We start from the raw sequence: 19,445 nt of genomic DNA on the forward strand, positions 1-19,445 counted from the left end.
ACTTCACTAATTTCCGCTATATGTAACTTTAACCTATCCATTTCCCTTTTTAAATTTTCTAACCTACCTGCCCGTTTAAGAGATGTGACATTCCACACTCTGATCTGTAGAACGCCAGTTTTCTTTCTCCTCAACGTCCTCCTGAGTAGTCCCCCGCCCGGAATCCGAATGGGGGACTATTTTACCTCCGGAATATTTTACCCAAGAGGACGCCATCATCATTCAACCACACAGTAAAGCTGCATGCCCTTGGGGAAAATTACGGCTGTAGTTTCCCCTTGCTTTCAGCCGTTCGCAGTACCAGCACAGCAAGGCCGTTTTGGTTATTGTTACAAGGCCAGATCAGTCAATCATCCAGACTGTTGCCCTTGCAACTACTGAAAAGGCTGCTGCCCCTCTTCAGGAACCACACGTTTGTGTGGCCTTTCAACAGATATCCCTCCGTTGTGGTTTCACCTACAGTACGGCTACCTGTATCGCTGAGGCACGCAAGCCTCCCCACCAATGGCAAGGTCCATGATTCAGTGGAGGGGGCAACTGACCATATGGTTTTAATTAATAGCGAATTCACAGGATAAAATTAAAACCAACTGACCGTATGGTTTTAATTTTACCCCGTGAATTAGCTATTCTATTTGTGTATCGCAGACTCTTTGCCTTCTTAATAACATTTTAAGCACCTTACAGTACTGTTTGTAATGGGCTATTTAGCTTGATTGTGACTATTTCTAACATTTTGATATAATTCCCGCTTTGTTCTGTGTGATATCTTTATCGCAGTAGTCAGCCACCCAGGCTGCCTTTTACTGCTAGTACCCTATTTAGAATGTTTTAATGGAAAGCAACTCTCAAAGAGCACAAGAAATGTGTTAAGGAAAGCATTATATTTGTCATCTATGTTATTGGCACAATAAACGTCTTACCACTCTTGCTCCTTGATGAGGTTTAAAAAACTCTCTGTTGCTGTTGGATTAACTTTCCTACATAGTTTGTAATTGTATGTCACATTTGTTTGAGTACAAAAGCCTTTTAGTGTTAAATTTCGTGCATCATTATCTGAAAGGCCATTTACCCTTTTACTAACAGAATGCCCATCTAGTAATGAAGAATGAATAAAAACATTGTCTATGGCTGTGCTGCTGTTCCCCTGCACCCTAGATGGAAAAAAAACCATCGTCTGCATCAGATCATATGAATTTAGGAGATCTACCAACATCCTTTTTCTTGCACCGTCATACACAAATATAATATTGAAGTTATTACATGTAACTAATTTCTGGTAATTCCTATAAAGTGAATCAAGAACTCTCTCTAGCTTTAGCAGAAATACTCTGAAGTTACAGTTAGGGGCCTATAAACCCAGTTAGAAGTTTAGTTTCACTAAATTCAACTGCCCCTGCACAACATTTCAAGTATCTGTTCAGTGCAGTGCTGTGATACATCTATGGACTCAAATGGAATACTGTTTTCTTAAATACATGGCCACTGCCCCACCCCGCAAGGAACTCCGTGAAAAACATCTAACTAATCTGTAACCTGGTAAAGGAAGCCTATGAATTCTCAAATTATTTAAGTGCTGCCCTGATATACGAATAATTTCAGAGTCAGCATCTGTAAGTAGTTGACTAACTATATGTCTAATACCTCTTATATTTTGATGAAATATGCTAATTCCTCCTCTATTTGGAAACATGACGTTCTCTGAAGGTGAGCCCTTAGTTAGAGGACTTCCTCTGAGCAGGTATACCTATCACACTGACTTCAGCCTTGAAAAAGGTGCAGCTCTAACACCAACTACTACTACCTGTTAAGGTGCGGGCTATGCCTAGTGAAACCTGATCTACTAGTAGACTCAACTGGAAGTCATCTTTATAATAAGTAGCAATCTATCCTTTTCCTTATGGTGTTAATTATGACATTTGAATCACAGAAGGTATCACAAGTGAAAGTACTGTACCATTCAAACTAAGTGGAACAAAAGTGTTGAATGACTCATTATGCTTAATCCGCATATGACAAAATGCAGGCATTGATTTGATCGTGTGTAGATTCTCTTTTTCCTTGTGTTAAAGCTATACTTGAATATGAACTAAGATTTACATTAATAGTGTACTACTTTACTAAAATTTTGGGTTAAAAAGAAAAAAAAACCTCAAAAACTTGCACACTCTTGTACTTGAACAAAGATTGTGAGCCAGGAGAGGTCTTAAATCTCTGAAACATTCATTTTTTTTAAAAAAATAAGTTCATTGATGAAGCCTTTCAAGGTGTCTGTGCACTATACATGAGTTGACAAGTCATGGGAGACCTGCTAATATCATGTAGGGCTTCCATTTGCCCTGTGCAGTGCAGCAACGTGACATGGCATGGACTCAACACATCATTGGAAGTCCCCTGCATAAATACTGAGCAATGCTGCATCTGTAGCTGTTCATAATTGCGAAAGTTTTGCCAGCGCAATATTTTGTGCATGAACTCACCATTCAATTATGTCCCATGAATGCTTGATGGGGTTCATGTCGAGCAATCTGGATGGCCAAATCAGTTGCTCAAATTATGCAGAATGTTCTACAAACCAATCGTGAACAGTTGTGGCCTGGTCACATGACATACGGAAACATGACGCCCATGAATGGCTGCAAACTGTCTCCTAGTAACTGAACATAACCATTTATGGTGAATGATCAGCTCAGTTGGACCAGAGGACCCAGTCCATTCCATGTAAATACAGCCCACACTATTTATGGAGCCACCACCAGCTTATATAGTGCCTTGTTGACAACTGTGGTCCATTGGCTTTGTGGGATCTGCACCACACTTTAACCATACTGTCATCGGTTCTCACCAAATGAAATTTAGACTCATCTGACCTGGGCATGGTTTTTCAGTCGTTCAGGGTTCAACCGATATGGTCACAAACCCAGGAGGGCTACTGCAGACAATGTGCTGTTAGCAGAGGCGCACTCTTTGGTCATCTGCTTTCATAGGCCCTTAATGCCAGATTTTGCAACACTGTCCTAACGGGTATGTTTGTCATACGATCCGCATTGATTTCTGCAGTTATTTCATGCATTGTTGCTGGTTTGTTAGAACTGACAACTCTATGAAAATACCACTGCTCTTGGTCATTAAGTGAATTGTCCATGGTGAGAGCTAAGGCCTGAAGATTTTGTATCCTTGGCACACTCTTGTCTGTGCATATCTCGGAATATTTAATTCCTTATTCATTTCCGAAATGGAATGTTCCATTCGTCTAGCTCCAGCTACCATTCCACATTGAAAGTCTGTTAATTCCCGTTTTGTGGCCATAATCACCTCGGAAACCTATCCAAATGTATCACCTGAGCACAAATGATGGCTCTGTCAATGCACTGCCCTTTTATATCTGGTGTATGTGATACTACTGCCATCTATATATGTGCATATTGTTATCACATGGTTTTTGTCACCTCAGTATATTTTGTTCAGTGGCTTCAAAACCCTCTCATTGCACACATTTCTCTTTCACAGTTGCTTGTTGTTTATTCTTGGTTTGTTTTGCTGTTGGAGATCACTTTTTGCTGTTACGACAAATTACATTACAATCCATCTTCTTTGGCCACTGATGCAATCACCTTGGCGACTATCTGTCATGCGTATGTAATAGAGACTGCGTCTTTGACATCATACTGTGGTGAATGTAACAAACTCAATAATATCAAGACTGAGATTCTAATCATTAAATATAAAATGATGTTAACTATGGTGTGATGTGATGTCTATAGTGTACCACATTTGATTAACTTTTGATTACTGGAACCCCCTTGGAAAGAAATTAGTTTAGGGCAGGGAGCTTTGTAGAATTTGTAAATAAAAGAGAATAACAAAGAAACAACAGAAATAATTTAATATGGGGATAATAAATGTCACAAACTGAAGCTGACTTGTATAGAATTCGACACATATCATCCTACTGAAAAGTTCCAGAATGCCGCCACCCCAAAAACAAGTAGATTTGTTCCATCTGTATAGTTTAACTACAGAGGATGATACACAGTTGCTTATATGAACACATGCTTATATGAACAAAAGCAAACAATCATTTTTGGGAAATAACCTGTATCACAAGTGTTTGTGTACACCAAGTATAGATTGCCACACACACTTACCAAATCCAGCAAATTATGAATAAGAAATGATTTCTGATTACTTCATTAGTAATGTGTGTAGTACATACAACTAATATAGGTCTATTAGCATCAAATGAAATATCCACACAACAGTGCTGTTATAAATATGCGCGATAAAGAGCCTTCTGTGATGTCACAGTCGTCATATTGAGTGTGGCAGAGGTCAAAACTGATGGCTTGCATTGTAAACTGGAATATACCTCATTTTTATACACGGAATATACCTCATTTTTATACACATTCATGGCAAATAGTTTGTTTTCCATTAACTTGTTTTGCCACATTCTGAACAAACTAGTCTTCTCACTCTGCTCATTAGTCACATGTATATAAACAACAGACTTGCTCATTGCATCAGTCAAACATCTCTACTAATATTATAATTGCGGAACTGTGTCTGCCTCTTACATTTTCACAACTAAATTGCTGAACCAATTTTAGAGGACATAGGCTATTTTAGAAAAGTTTAGTAAAAGGTGCTTGTTTGATTTGAAGAATATTATGTGAATTAGGGAAAATATTTACTCTGAAAAATCTGTTTATTCTTTGACTTTTGAACTTAACTCATTTGTGAAAATGCTTTTACTCGTTTGTATGTTCTACGCAATGCAATGGATACAGTGCTTGTACAGTCCTCAGTGTGTTTAATCCATACATACATACTAATATTATTAAATGTGAAAGTATGTCTGTCTCTCGTGTTTTCATTACTAAACAGCTGAACTGATTTTGATGAAATTTTGGTTTGAAGATAGCTTTAACCCTGAGGAAGAAGATAGGCTACTTCAGAAAGAAAATAAATCAACCCTTAAGAAGAAGCAGTAGGGAAAAGAAAACATATTATTTACATGAGTGAACATGATCTGTGATAAAAGAAAAAAATATTAAATATGTTGCACAGTGTACTCGTTATCTAATGTACAGCTGTTTAAATAGCACGATGCAGAGATACGTGCCTGTGTCCCTTCACATGCACCATTTGGCAGTGATGCTGTGTGTGCTGCCACACTGTGGATTGGGTCAGTTGGGGGGGAGGGGGGCTTCGCACATCACGAACTATGCTTACCAAAGACAGACAGACACATGAGGGCAGCTGACATAATTATTGCATGTACAATATCTTACTTACTCACCATCATTCACCATAATAAAACTACTGATATCTCATAAGTGAGTGAAGTCACAAGCCGTAATAACCAATAGAAATAATAAAATTGGATTCTTTTAACTTCTTTTGAAACCGCAAATATTCTGTCTCAGCTGTGGTTTCCTGTTACGCTGTACTCCTTTCTTTTCATTGGTGAGAGAGTATGTACAAGAGACTGTCCTAACTTTGTTAAAATTGTGTTGTAGATTTCATTGCTAATAAAGATGAGAGAAATTTCACTCTGCAACATCATTGTGTATGGCCGTAATGTCACAGTTTTAATCTGCCAGGAAGTTTCAGAGGTTAAAGTTGATTACCCCTCTAGCTCTTGGAACTTTGCCATAAAGATATGTGGTGCTACAGTCATTTGTGTGTGTGTGTGTGTGTGTGTGTGTGTGTGTGTGTGTGTGTACCAATCTTTATTTATTCACTGTCAGCTGTCTCCTTCAATGTAATCCCTCTCGGATATAATACATTTGTGCCAGCTCTTTTTCCAGTCTTGGAAACACTTCTGGAAGTCGCTTTTTGTCATGGTGTTCAGGTCCTTCAGCAATTTTGTTTATATCTCATCAGTGGTGGCAAAACAACATCCTTTCATGGTTCTCTTCAGGCTAGGGAATTGAAAGAAGTCACAAGTGGCTATGCGTGGCAAATATGGCAGGTGAGGTAACGCAATGGTTTTGTTTTTGCCTGAAAATCACAAACAAGCATTAAGGTGTGAGCGGTAGCATTGTCGTAATGTAATTTCCATGAGTAGTTTTGCAACAGTTCTGGTCATTTTCTTTGGATAGGTGCATGCAAATGGTGCATAATTTCTAGGTAGAGCACAGTACTGATAATATGACCATAAGTCATGAACTCAGGATGCACTGTCCCATTGTAATCGAAGGAAGGAGTGAGAGAAAAACTTTCAAATGTGATCAAACTTATCGAATTTTTTCAGTCTTGGCTCTTCAGGCAGTTTCCATTGATTCAGTTGGGCCTCGGTGTTGATGCCGTACCCATATACCCTTGTTTTGTCACCTGTTATTATCTTCTTTAGAAGTTATGGATCACTGTTGTTTTCATTCAGCAGTTCCTGAGTGATGTCTAAGCAATGTCATTTGTGGTTGAAATTCAACAATTTTGGAGCAAACTTTGCTGCTACATGTTTCGTGCCCAAAACCTCCAAAAAAAAAAATTGCATGAGCCAAAGGATGTGCTGACCAGAACCGTTTTCTTTATTTCTTCCAAATTGTCATCCGTAATTGATATGCTAGGGCATCCAGGGCGGCTGTCGTCTTCAGTGTCTTCTCAGCCCTCTTTGAAACATTTGTAACATTCGTAAACTCTTGTCTTACTCATAGTAGATTTTCTGAAAAGCCACATTCAGCATTTTTAATGCATTGCTGCACTTTATTCCATATTTCAAGCAAAATTTAATTAGAATTCATTGAGCCATCTTTTTCAAGAGCAAAAATTTGCCGAACACTCAAAAACATGTATAACCTTTCTGACTATCAACAATAAAATAAATATTAGAAATGGCTGAAAATGTGAACATACGCCAGGAACACCAACAAGGTATATTTTTTTAATCGAATATATAAAGCTCACAAAATTAAAAAATATCTGTTCATTTTTAATCACATATTGTACATCAACTTAGTTTCAGGAGAGAATTACTGTGGGGATAGGACATCCTTAGCATCACTTTTATAGGGTTAGGGGAGGGGGTGGTGTTGCACAGAAAGTGGCATGTAAAAGAGTTGAAAATGACCAATGTTAGCATCAGATTTATATATTTGGTGTAGCAAGGCTGACAGGTGACATCTCCGATGACATTTCACAGCTAGCGGTACAAATACAGAAAGTAACAAATATTGTGTGTAGTCAAATTATGTTTTGAAATAATATTACGATCATTTTTGAAAAGCTTTTACGTTATTAAATACTTGCGCATTGTAATTATACCGTTACAACATGTAAACAAAATAAATTTGTTTCATGCCATTTTCATATCTGATGCAATATCAGGATAAATAAGTAACCAAGCAACTGAAACATTGTGCCTTGTTAAACCTGAGATTATAGTGACAGTTTCTATCGCATTCATTATTCTGAGAGATCTATGTCAGTAATTTAGTAGTAAAAGAGACAACTCAACAAATAGCTGAGGTGTTGAGTTGTCAGTATGCACACACGAGAGAGAATTAAAAGTTGCTAACTCCTGAAAGAAATACTTTGATGAGCTAGAGTACACACACACACACACACACACACACACACACACACACACACACACACACACACACACCTATCTGTCCATGCCCCTGCATAGTGCCAGTTAGACACACAGTGTTGGCATGCAGTGTGGTAGGTGGTCTTGGGTTGGATGTAGGTTATGTCAGGTGGGGCAAGTAGAGGAATAAAGAGGTGGGAAGCAGGAAGAGGGGTTTGGGGAGGGAATAGCTAGGTGTGCTGGTCAGGAAATCAGGAGGGAAGGATGGCATGTGCACGAGCTAGGCATGTGATAACACAGGTACCAGAACCAGTGAGGTACGATGCGTGATGATGATGATGATGATGATGATGATGTTGTTGGGACATGGATGGGGACGGGGTGACAGGACAGAGGAAGGGGAAATAGTTGGGTAGAGGATGTGGTAACAGTAATTTAACATAGCTTGAGACGTTCTTTGGCTTGCAGGTGTTTGTGCGGTATGGCTTGCAGGTGTGTGTTCGGTAGATGATGCCTGAAGCATGGATATCAACAGGATGTAAGTGTTGCAGGTAAGAGGGACACAGTGCTACCCATCCTCAATCCCTTTCCCTGCTTCCTGCCCCTCTTTCTCCCTCTACCCACCCAACCAACACAACACCCACCTCACCCTAATCCACCTGTCGAACTTTAATATCAGCTTTGTGTGGCTAGCTACCACAGAGTAGGGATACTGCTGTGTGCGTGCATGCATGTGCGCACACCGAAGGATTTCTTCCGAAAGCCAGCAAAGTTTTCATTCTCTTTTGAGTGATTGTATCAATTACTCAACGCTTCTGCTGTTTGGTGAGTGACCTCCTTTACTCCTATATTATTTACATTATGCCAGAACTTTCGTGTTGTATATAATATCTGTGTTAGGGGATTTAGCGGTACAAGAAAGACTTTCAGTTAAGTGAGAACCAAGAGAATCTTCCTGTGCATGGTTTTGCTACAAACATTTCTTTGCCACTTGCCAGATGATGTCATCTCCTTCACTCTATGTAGCCTGTTCCTCATAAAAAAAATTGAAGAAATAGTTGGATTTTGCTATGGATGCTGGTAACACTAGTGCGACTAACATAGCTTGATCATAGAAACTTGTATTTATTCAGCACTGCTCCCTGTGCAAGTATCCTTAAAAGTCCAAACACTGATGGTAACATTTTATGTATGATGTATAATTCATTAAATAATTAACCAAAATACAAGGAGACCTGACATTGACATGTAATTTGTTACTAATTATATTTTTGCAAATGTATTGCACTGAATAACTTCTTCCTGGAATGGTTGAGTTGTAAGGATCGGGTCTGACCAATAACTGTTCAGTTCTCTTAATGTTCTAAGTACTTCAAACTTTTCAGTGTGTATACTTTTATGTATGTTTTGTGAGGATAATTTTCTGTTACTAACAGCAGTTGTTTTTGTTGTCAGTGATGTGTTGACGTTCATATATTATTGTGGCGTGACAAACAGTGTTTCCTTGAGCTCCATATATTTAACAGTTTTGGCACTGTTACTAGTCCTTTCCTGCCATAGCATAATTGAGGTTCATCCTCGCAGCTTCAGCTATGCTGCCCCTGACGCAGTCTGTCATCTGTCACTCGAAGGACCATATGCATTTCCATGTCCATGTCTCGTGTGTTTGTGTGTGTGTGTGTGTGTGTGTGTGTGAACGAATGGAATCATGTTGCTAAAACAAGCCATTCTATTCACATGATTTAATAACATTGTGTTAGGGATGCTTAAGGTGACTCCTTATGAGTTTTGATTAAATATACTGAATGCAATATAGTGAATAAAATATATCATACCTATAATGCAAATGTCACATAGTGCTGGATAACCTCATCATCATTAATTTGAAAGCACTCTAGTTCTACACTTACATCTACATAAATACTATGCACTCCACCATATGGTGCATGGCAGAGGGTATCCTGTTCCAATATTAGTTATTTCCTTTCTTGTAACACTTGCAAATAGAGCAAGGGAAAAAACAACTTTCGTATGCCTCTGTACGAGGCCTAATTTCATGTATCTTATCTTCATGGTCCCTATGCACAATATATGTTGAAGACAGTAGAATCGGTCTGCAGTCAGCTTCGTATGTCACTTCTCTAAAATTTCTTGGTAATGTTCCTCAAAAAGAATGTCATCTTCCCTCCAGGGATTCCCATGTGAGTTCCTGAAGCGTGTCCACAACACTTGCATGTTGTTCGAGCCTACCAGTAACAACTCTTAACAGCCCACCCCCGAATTGTTTCAGCGTCTTCCTTTAATCCTAAACACTGGAGCAGTAATCAAGAATAGGTTGCACTAGTGTCCTATATGTGGTCACCTTTACAGAGGAACACCGCTTTCCTAGAATTCTCCCAATAGACTGAAGTCAACCATTTTTCCATTTCATATCACTTTGCAACATTACGCCCAGATATTTAAACAATGTGACTTGTGTCAAGCAGGACACTGCCTATGCTGTATCTAAACATTACAGGTTTGTTTTTCCTACTCATCTGCATTAACTTCCATTTTTCTACATTTAGAACTAGCTGCCATTCATCACACCATCTAGAAATTTGGCATGTTACTTGTAGAAGCATCTTTTAGGATCCACATCACTAAAGAGTCTGTGAAAGTAAATTGAATATTAATTTTGATTGAAATACCTTCAGTATTAATTATAACTGCTTTAAACTTATACCTTTGGCTTTAATAAACATGAATATTTTAGTGGGTAATGTATACTGCCACAGAGCTTAATGCTGCCTTACAAACTTCTCTGTTGTCTTTCTACTTGGTTTGTGTCTCTGTAAGTGTACAAAGATAACAACGTGAAACTACTGAGAACATAAATAATAAACGAGTTCTCTCCAATAATTGCTATATTGCAGACAGTCGTGTTTACCACTATGTTACCACTTAAGGTAACATACTGGATAAATCATTGAAGAAAGAATGATAGAAGTTATGTATTGTGAATCTCAATGTCATTCAAGTTTTTGGTCTGTGCCAATGTAGTTTTTTTTTCCAAGAGTAATTCATTATGTAAAGACTTCTGGGTTTCTGTATGGCGTTGTTCTCATCATGAATATAGAGTAACCTGTCATGCGATAAAATATTTACATGCAGTATGCGCTTATATTGATGGCGTTAGTATCTCTTACACAAGGTATAAAAGGGCAGTGCATTGGGAGAGTTGTCATTTGTACTCAGATGATTCATGTGAAAAGGTTTCCGACGTGATAATGGCTGCACAACGGGAATTAACAGACTTTGAATGGGGATGGTAGTTGGAGCTACATGCGTGGGACATTCTGTTTTGGAAATGTTGTCAGTGCTAACAAATGAACAACACTGCATAAATAACCACAGAAATCAATGTGAGACATACGACAAACATATCCATTAGGATAGCTTAGGAAAATTTGCCATTAATGGGCTATGGCAATAGACAAAAGATTCAAGTGTCTTTACTAACATCACGACATCACCTGCAGCGCCCCTCTTGGGCTCGCAACTACGTCGGTTGAACACAAGATAATTGGAAAACTGTGGCCTGGTCAAATGAGTCCTGATTTCAGTTGGTAAGAGCTGATGGCTGGGTTCTAGTGTGGTTCAGGCCACAAAGCCGTGGACTCAAGTTGTCAACAACAGGGTGTCTACGACCCGGGACAACTGGGAGATCCGGGAAAAACCCAGGAATTTTTTCACCCGGGAGAAAACCGGGAAAAACCCGGGAATTTTTTTGAATTCCGGGAATTTTTCATTGTTTTTGTTCTCAGTTAAATTTTTGTAATTTTGACTGGTAAGAACCAATACTCTAACAAAGGATATTACTGCATCCTGCAACTGCAGAATAATACTGCAGCCATGAAACACGAACGAGAGAAAAAACTAAAATAAAACTTTAATTGCAAAGGAAATGTGCCATATACAGCAACAAAACACATACACAGCAACAAAACACAGTGCTCATACAAGTGTGTGCCAACAGCAAAATCTGTCAAAGGTTTTGGGAAGACTATGCAATGCTTCGTAACTACAAATTGCCTCCGATGAGCATGACATCACAGCTGTTAACATTAGATTTGTTTTAGCAGTTACGAGTGGGATCATGCGCATGTGCAGTTGAGTAGTACCTTCTTCCGCTTGTGGCTACAGAAACGTGGCTGTTGGCTGTGTAAGCCGTCGCAGTAAAAAAAGCAGCTAGGTGCTACCGGGAAAAATTTTACTGGTGCCCCCAAGCTCCCAGATTGCGCAACAGCCCTGTATCTAGGAGTGGGGGAGGGGGGGGGGGGCAAATTCATACAAAACTTGGTTTCACAAAGCGCCTCGTACCCAGCGCACGTTGGTCTATCGATTATGACTTTGAAACGTGTCCCCGTCGGTTTTTGAACATTGTTGAACACATTCTAAGTTGATTTCTGAATGAATCATAAGTTGATTTGTGAATGCGTGCATAGTGTACGTGATGTCTCTGTCAGTGGAATCCTCGTCACATCTAGAAATAAATTTTCCTGCAGACAAAAGGGGCTATACGAGCTGAGCAGAGAAGAGCCGAACGAAAGAAAGCCAACCACTGTCTGATTATGTGGTTGATAGGGTTTGCGAATGATGAGCGTTGTTACGATTACCAGCGAAATCCATAGATACAGACTACCAGAGTGTAAATAAACGACTAACAGGAATAACAGGTAAGAAAGATTATGTATTATCTTCTCGGTGTATCCAAGAAAATGAAATTTTGACAGAAAATTTTTGGCCAGATCGCTATACTAGCTAGGGCCAGTTGTACAGTCTCCGTGTAGCAGCTGTTTAAAGGTCTATTCTGGAAGTAGCACGGAAAACGCGTTGTACGAACACGTAACAATGCCTAACCGGAGAATAATCGTCGGATAACTAAACTGGTGATTCTGGCAGAGTTGGTGAAGTTAACCGGCGAATAAGCTTTGACATTGGTAGGAATAGATACAGAATTAGTGATGACAACATTTTTTGTTAGAACGAGGAAGGAGAAGAAATGGGGACATCACACAAATTATGGAAGAATAAGACAATTCCAAATTTCTATAAAAATTTCGCACTACTGCTTTTTGATCTCATGCTTGAGAAACTGGAGCATATGAATGAAGTGTGAAACTATTCTCTAACGTAAAGCTTTTTGGTTGTAGTAGGCTTAATAGGCATTTGATATTGGTTTGAAGAACATTCTGGACAATTCAAACAAATGATTTGGGCTTCCAGATTGCCCAACATGAATCCCATTGAATATTTATGGGACATAATCTAGAGGTCACTTTATGCACAAAATCCTGCAGCAATGACATTTTTGCAATTATGGACAGCAGTAGAGGCAGCATGGCCCAGTATTCCGGAAGGGGACTTCCAATGGCTCGTTGAGTCTCTGCCACATTGAGTTGTTACACTTCACCAGGCAAAAGGAGATCCAACATGATATTAGGAGGTATCCCATGACTTTTGTCACCTTAGTGTATGTAAATGTAGATAAACAGTCAAGGGTGTGAGATGTAACTCTCTCGTGAGTGGTTGACACCTATATTGTGGCATGGAATGCAACCCATTCAACTGTTTGCGTTAACATAGACTGTTAATCGGTGAAAGTGTTGGTGAGACACTCTGATCCATGACGTCTCAACCACTGACCATAACTCTTAGAGATTTATCGGAGCTAATCCACATGTGAGTAAAGGGCCACAGTGATCAACAGGATCAAAGTGGTGTGATTGGGGAACTGTTCATGTACTCTCAAGTCTTTGGGGCGTTCCTAAAACTATTCTTACACAATTTCACTTTAATGGGATGTTGCATTGTCTTGTTGAGGGTAGAGCTAGCATGTAAGGTGCTGTAAGTGAATAAACTGATACACATGACAGAACAGTTCATTCCTGTATGGTTTACTGGTTAGAGAGGGTTGCAAACATATCAGTGTTTCAGTTTCATACTATGTAAGTATCTGCCACTTGTCTGAACTTTGCAGTGTTGGTAAGTGGTATGTGGTACTTAAATTGATTTTTAATGTGATAATTTTCTACCATGGGCATGTGCTAATGGGTTACATGATTGATACCAACCTGCAAAATCTTCCACCGTCCTTTCATTGTTCACTTGTTTTCCTGTGACTGTGCTAATCTCTGTGTTCTGTGGGATCATGCTGCGAGCAGAGGTGCGGTGTGAGATGATAGCTTCTGTATGCCATAGTGAGTGTGGATAACCAGCATTGGATATCAAGTAGTTTGTTGCACTGTAGACCAACTACCTTCTGTTACAATCAGCAGTAGTTGACAGTGACCCCTGTTGTGGACATACTGTTATCCACAGCAGTTTACTGTGGTGGCAGTTTTCCCACATATTAAGGTATTCAAGAAATACACCCTTGTCATTGAACCACGTGAAAAGGCCAGTGTATGCACAACCTCACAGATGGAATGTCCCATGTATTGGGCATCTTCTATATGGATAAGATCAAATACACTGATATTGTGTGTCTTTCCCATGTTGTGCTCATTTGTCTCAGTGATAACCTGTTCAAAAGCTGAGGATATTCCAGTCACGTCACATGCCAAACCATCCCATTTGCCATGGTGACAGGAGTGATTCCTTTCAAACACGGCTGCTGTCTATAATTGAGTTTGTCATAGTGATATTGAGTGTTTCAGATAACTAAAATGTTTGTACCGTCAGAATGTAAGTGATCTCATAATTGCTATTATCAGTTATTGTTCTATTTTTTTGTGTTGTTTTATACAGATCTGTTGTTTTAATATAAAGATCATGACTCATGCTGATCATGCAGGGCAGTGATCCGGGCTCAGATCTACGAGGTGTCGGGATGCTGGGGATGCTACAATTGCTCTATCTCAGTAGCAATCCCAAATTGTCATCACTGGCACGCCACATTTATAGAGTGTCGACAGATACAACTCATAGCTTTCCTCTTGCTGTACTGAGTTTCAACCTGACACGGGTAGCCTTGCAAGCTTTACGGCATGGACAGCTTAACAGGTTTGGAAAAATATCTACTGCAATTATTTGAAAATATACATTGCTGCTGTTGCTCATGCATAAAGTATATACTCATCACTCTGTCCATTAGATAAAGCTGTTACCTGAGTAAATTTTTTTATTGTTATGGCAGTGGTACCTTCCAAAATCTGAATATCTTTGTACGATTAGTGCAGAAGTGGTGTTCGTGGGGCTGAGCATGCTTTCTTATAGTGCAAGTAACACAGTAATTTCGCACCCTAACATTGCTTCTGCACCCTAACTCTTCTTCTAGATCAATGGTTGCATTACATTAGTTCCAAATATGCATTGCTTCTGCACCCTAACTCTTCTTCTAGATCAATGGTTGCATTACATTAGTTCCAAATATGCATCTAATCTTTTAAAAATTATTTTATGCCTTATTATTTTGCATGATGCTTCTAGAATAAATGTAAAAAAGAAAAGTGAATTTGAGCTACTGAGTTTAAACAATAAGTCCTCTCTGCAGACCAATAAAAGTCGCCAGTGATCTCTCTATGAAAGAAGTATGTCTTCATCTTTTCCTGTTTTAGAGAGATGAAAACATCCTCTGTGACTATATCTGGCTTCTCTTTCAGTTTTGAATGTTTCTGCCTCATTGAAGCTAATGGAAGCTTTAGGACTGGTGTATGTATTTTGCAATATGCCAACAAAGTTGATTTTTTGCATTGCTTATGAAGAGCTTTTAGTACCAATTTGATTCAAAAGCTTTCTCAGAATCTGTGAAACTCGGACAGACACAGTGGTGATTCATACTCATTGTTGCAGCCTGCAGTTCCATTCAAGACTTGTATATGATCCATTATAACCACTTCTAAATTAGCCAGCTTGTTTATTTGCTTATGTCCATATTACACATTCAGATATTTTTCACCAATCTCTTATAGAAGATGTGATAAAAGCACCCCAGTACACTGTCATATATTTTATAAAATGCCTTTGACAAAGTTATTTTCTTGTGTAATATGGCATAAGTTATTAGAGACATGTGTATGTACAAGGTGTCTTGTGCATGCATATATATATATCCCACGTGGAATGTTTCCCTCTATTATATATATATATATATACACCTAAAAACAAAGATGATGTGACTTACCAAATGAAAGTGCTGGCAGGTCGACAGACACACAAACGAACACAAACATACACACAAAATTCAAGCTTTCGCAACAAACTGTTGCCTCATCAGGAAAGAGGGAAGGAGAGGGAAAGACGAAAGGATGTGGGTTTTAAGGGAGAGGGTAAGGAGTCATTCCAGTCCCGGGAGCGGAAAGACTTACCTTAGGGGGAAAAAACGACGGGTATACACTCGCACACACACACATATCCATCCACACATATACAGACACAAGCAGACATATTTAAAGACAAAGAGTTTGGGCAGAGATGTCAGTCGAGGCAGAAGTGCAGAGGCAAAGATGTTGAATGACAGGTGAGGTATGAGTGGCGGCAACTTGCAATTAGCGGAGATTGAGGCCTGGTGGATAACGGGAAGAGAGGATATATTGAAGAGCAAGTTCCCATCTCCGGAGTTCGGATAGGTTGGTGTTAGTGGGAAGTATCCAGATAACCCGGACGGTGTAACACTGCGCCAAGATGTGCTGCCCGTGCACCAAGGCATGTTTAGCCACAGGGTGATCCTCATTACCAACAAACACTGTCTGCCTGTGTCCATTCATGCGAATGGACAGTTTGTTGCTGGTCATTCCCACATAGAATGCATCACAGTGTAGGCAGGTCAGTTGGTAGATCACGTGGGTGCTTTCACACGTGGCTCTGCCTTTGATTGTGTACACCTTCCGGGTTACAGGACTGGAGTAGGTGATGGTGGGAGGGTGCATGGGACAGGTTTTACACCGGGGGCGGTTACAAGGGTAGGAGCCAGAGGGTAGGGAAGGTGGTTTGGGGATTTCATAAGGATGAACTAAGAGGTTACGAAGGTTAGGTGGACGGCGGAAAGACACTCTTGGTGGAGTGGGAAGGATTTCATGAAGGATGGATCTCATTTCAGGGCAGGATTTGAGGAAGTCGTATCCCTGCTGGAGAGCCTCATTCAGAATCTGATCCAGTCCCGGAAAGTATCCTGTCACAAGTGGGGCACTTTTGTGGTTCTTCTGTGGGAGGTTCTGGGTTTGAGAGGATGAGGAAGTGGCTCTGGTTATTTGCTTCTGTACCTGGTCGGGAGGGTAGTTGCGGGATGCGAAAGCTGTTGTCAGGTTGTTGGTGTAATGCTTCAGGGATTCCGGACTGGAGCAGATTCGTTTGCCACGAAGACCTAGGCTGTAGGGAAGGGACCGTTTGATGTGGAATGGGTGGCAGCTGTCGTAATGGAGGTACTGTTGCTTGTTGGTGGGTTTGATGTGGACGGACGTGTGAAGCTGGCCATTGGACAGGTGAAGGTCAACATCAAGGAAAGTGGCATGGGATTTGGAGTAGGACCAGGTGAATCTGATGGAACCAAAGGAGTTGAGGTTGGAGAGGAAATTCTGGAGTTCTTCTTCACTGTGAGTCCAGATCATGAAGCTGTCATCAATAAATCTGTACCAAACTTTGGGTTGGCAGGCCTGGATAACCAAGAAGGCTTCCTCTAAGCGACCCATGAATAGGTTGGCGCACGAGGGGGCCATCCTGGTACCCATGGCTGTTCCCTTTAATTATTGGTATGTCTGGTTTTCAAAAGTGAAGAAGTTGTGGGTCAGGATGAAGCTGGCTAAGGTAATGAGGAAAGAGGTTTTAGGTAGGGTGGCAGGTGATCGGCGTGAAAGGAAGTGCTCCATCGCAGCGAGGCCCTGGACGTGCGGGATATTTGTGTATAAGGAAGTGGCATCAATGGTTACAAGGATGGTTTCTGGGGGTAACGGATTGGGTAAGGATTCCAGGCGTTCGAGAAAGTGGTTGGTGTCTTTGATGAAGGATGGGAGACTGCATGTAATGGGTTGAAGGTGTTGATCTACGTAGGCAGAGATACGTTCTGTGGGGGCTTGGTAACCAGCTACAATGGGGCGGCCGGGATGATTGGGTTTGTGAATTTTAGGAAGAAGGTAGAAGGTAGGGGTGTGGGGTGTTGGTGGGGTCAGGAGGTTGATGGAGTCAGGTGAAAGGTTTTGTAGGGGGCCTAAGGTTCTGAGGATTCCTTGAAGCTCTGCCTGGACATCAGGAACGGGATTACCTTGGGAAACTTTGTATGTGGTGTTGTCTGAAAGCTGACGCAGTCCCTCAGCCACATACTCCCGACGATCAAGTACCACGGCCGTGGAACCCTTGTCCGCCGGAAGAATGACGATGGACCGGTCAGCCTTCAGATCACGGGTAGCCTGGGCTTCAGCAGTGGTGATGTTGGGAGTAGGATTAAGGTTTTTTAAGAAGGATTGAGAGGCAAGGCTGGAAGTCAGAAATTCCTGGATGGTTTGGAGAGGGTGATTTTGAGGAAGAGGAGGTGGGTCCCACTGTGACGGAGGACGGAACTGTTCCAGGCAGGGTTCAATTTGGATAGTGTCTTGGGGAGTTGGATCATTAGGGGTAGGATTAGGATCATTTTTCTTCGTGGCAAAGTGATACTTCCAGCAGAGAGTACGAGTGTAGGACAGTAAATCTTTGACGAGGGCTGTTTGGTTGAATCTGGGAGTGGGGCTGAAGGTGAGGCATTTGGATAGGACAGAGGTTTCGGATTGGGAGAGAGGTTTGGAGGAAAGGTTAACTACTGAATTAGGGTGTTGTGGTACCAGATTGTGTTGATTGGAATTTTGAGGTTTTGGAGGGAGTGGAACTGGAAGTGGGAGATTGAGTAGATGGGAGAGACTGGGTTTGTGTGCAATGAGAGGTGGTTGAGGTTTGCTGGAAAGGTTGTGAAGGGTGAGTGGGTTGCCTTTCCGGAGGTGGGAAACCAGGAGATTGGATGATTTTGAGGTGAAGGGTGGCATGCTTTTCTAATTGGCGGTTGGCCTGTAGGAGGATGCTCTGAATAGCCGGTGTGGATGTGGGAGAGGAAAGATTGAGGACTTTTATTAAGGATAGGAGTTGACGGGTGTGTTCATTGGCTGAGTTGATGTGTAGGTGAAGGATTAGGTGGGTGAGGGCAATGGATTGTTCAGTTTGGAACTGGTATAGGGACTGATGGAAAGAAGGGTTGCAGCCAGAGATGGGAACTTTAAGTGTGAGGCCTTTGGGGGTTATGCCAAATGTCAGACAAGCCTGAGAAAATAAAATATGTGAGCGTAATCTGGCTAGGGTGAAGGCATGTTTGCGGAGGGAATGTAAATAAAACTTAATGGGGTCGTTGTGGGGTGTTGTGAGGGTGACATGGTATTAGGTGGAAAGTTTAACATGAGGTTGAAATGAAAAAGAAAGATAGAAATATATGGGGAGAGATAAAGGTGAACTAGAAAGCAACTGGAGATCTGGTATGAAAAAAGGCGAAAAAGTGTTGGTTAAGTTGATCCTGTGGTGAACTTGGGTGGTTGTGTTGCCGCTAAATCACATTAAAGGATGGAGAAATTCGGGAAAATTTCGAAAAAACGTATTAAAAGGAGTGGTGTTGTGGTGAAAGATTATGAAAATGGGGCTAACAATTGTAGAAATAATGACGTTAAAAACTGTGGGGAGCGGCTAAAATGATCAGTGATGTGCGAAAAACGGAAGTGGAAATAAAGTGAAAGTTATCAGAACTAGCCGAAATGGTTGTTTAATACGTGAAAGCAGCTGTTATTGAACTAGAAACGGTGGATTTTATAGCAGGGGTATTGTTGAAAGCGGAAAATAAAGTTTTTTTGGTTATGGTTTGGAAGTGGGTTACGTATTATTGAGCATATATAGGCGGGATAAAATTATATAGTAGATT

General features: G+C 40.6%; 1 protein-coding gene across 3 annotated transcripts in view; it reads left to right on the forward strand.

Moving 5' to 3' along the window:
- The window catches only part of LOC126175135 (ELMO domain-containing protein 3-like), a 102,707-nt gene that overhangs the window by 50,023 nt on the left and 33,239 nt on the right, over positions 1-19,445 (forward strand). For all 3 annotated transcript variants that reach the window (XR_007535527.1, XM_049921690.1, XM_049921691.1), the window contains one exon: positions 14,376-14,584. Coding sequence is in view for 2 of the 3 variants with exons in the window: in XM_049921690.1 (XP_049777647.1) it covers positions 14,376-14,584 (209 nt within the window). In the remaining variant the exon portion in view is untranslated. The remainder of the gene's footprint in view (positions 1-14,375; positions 14,585-19,445) is intronic.

This window comes from Schistocerca cancellata, chromosome 3, assembly GCF_023864275.1.
Source record: "Schistocerca cancellata isolate TAMUIC-IGC-003103 chromosome 3, iqSchCanc2.1, whole genome shotgun sequence".
Classification (NCBI taxonomy): Eukaryota; Metazoa; Arthropoda; class Insecta; order Orthoptera; family Acrididae; genus Schistocerca; species Schistocerca cancellata.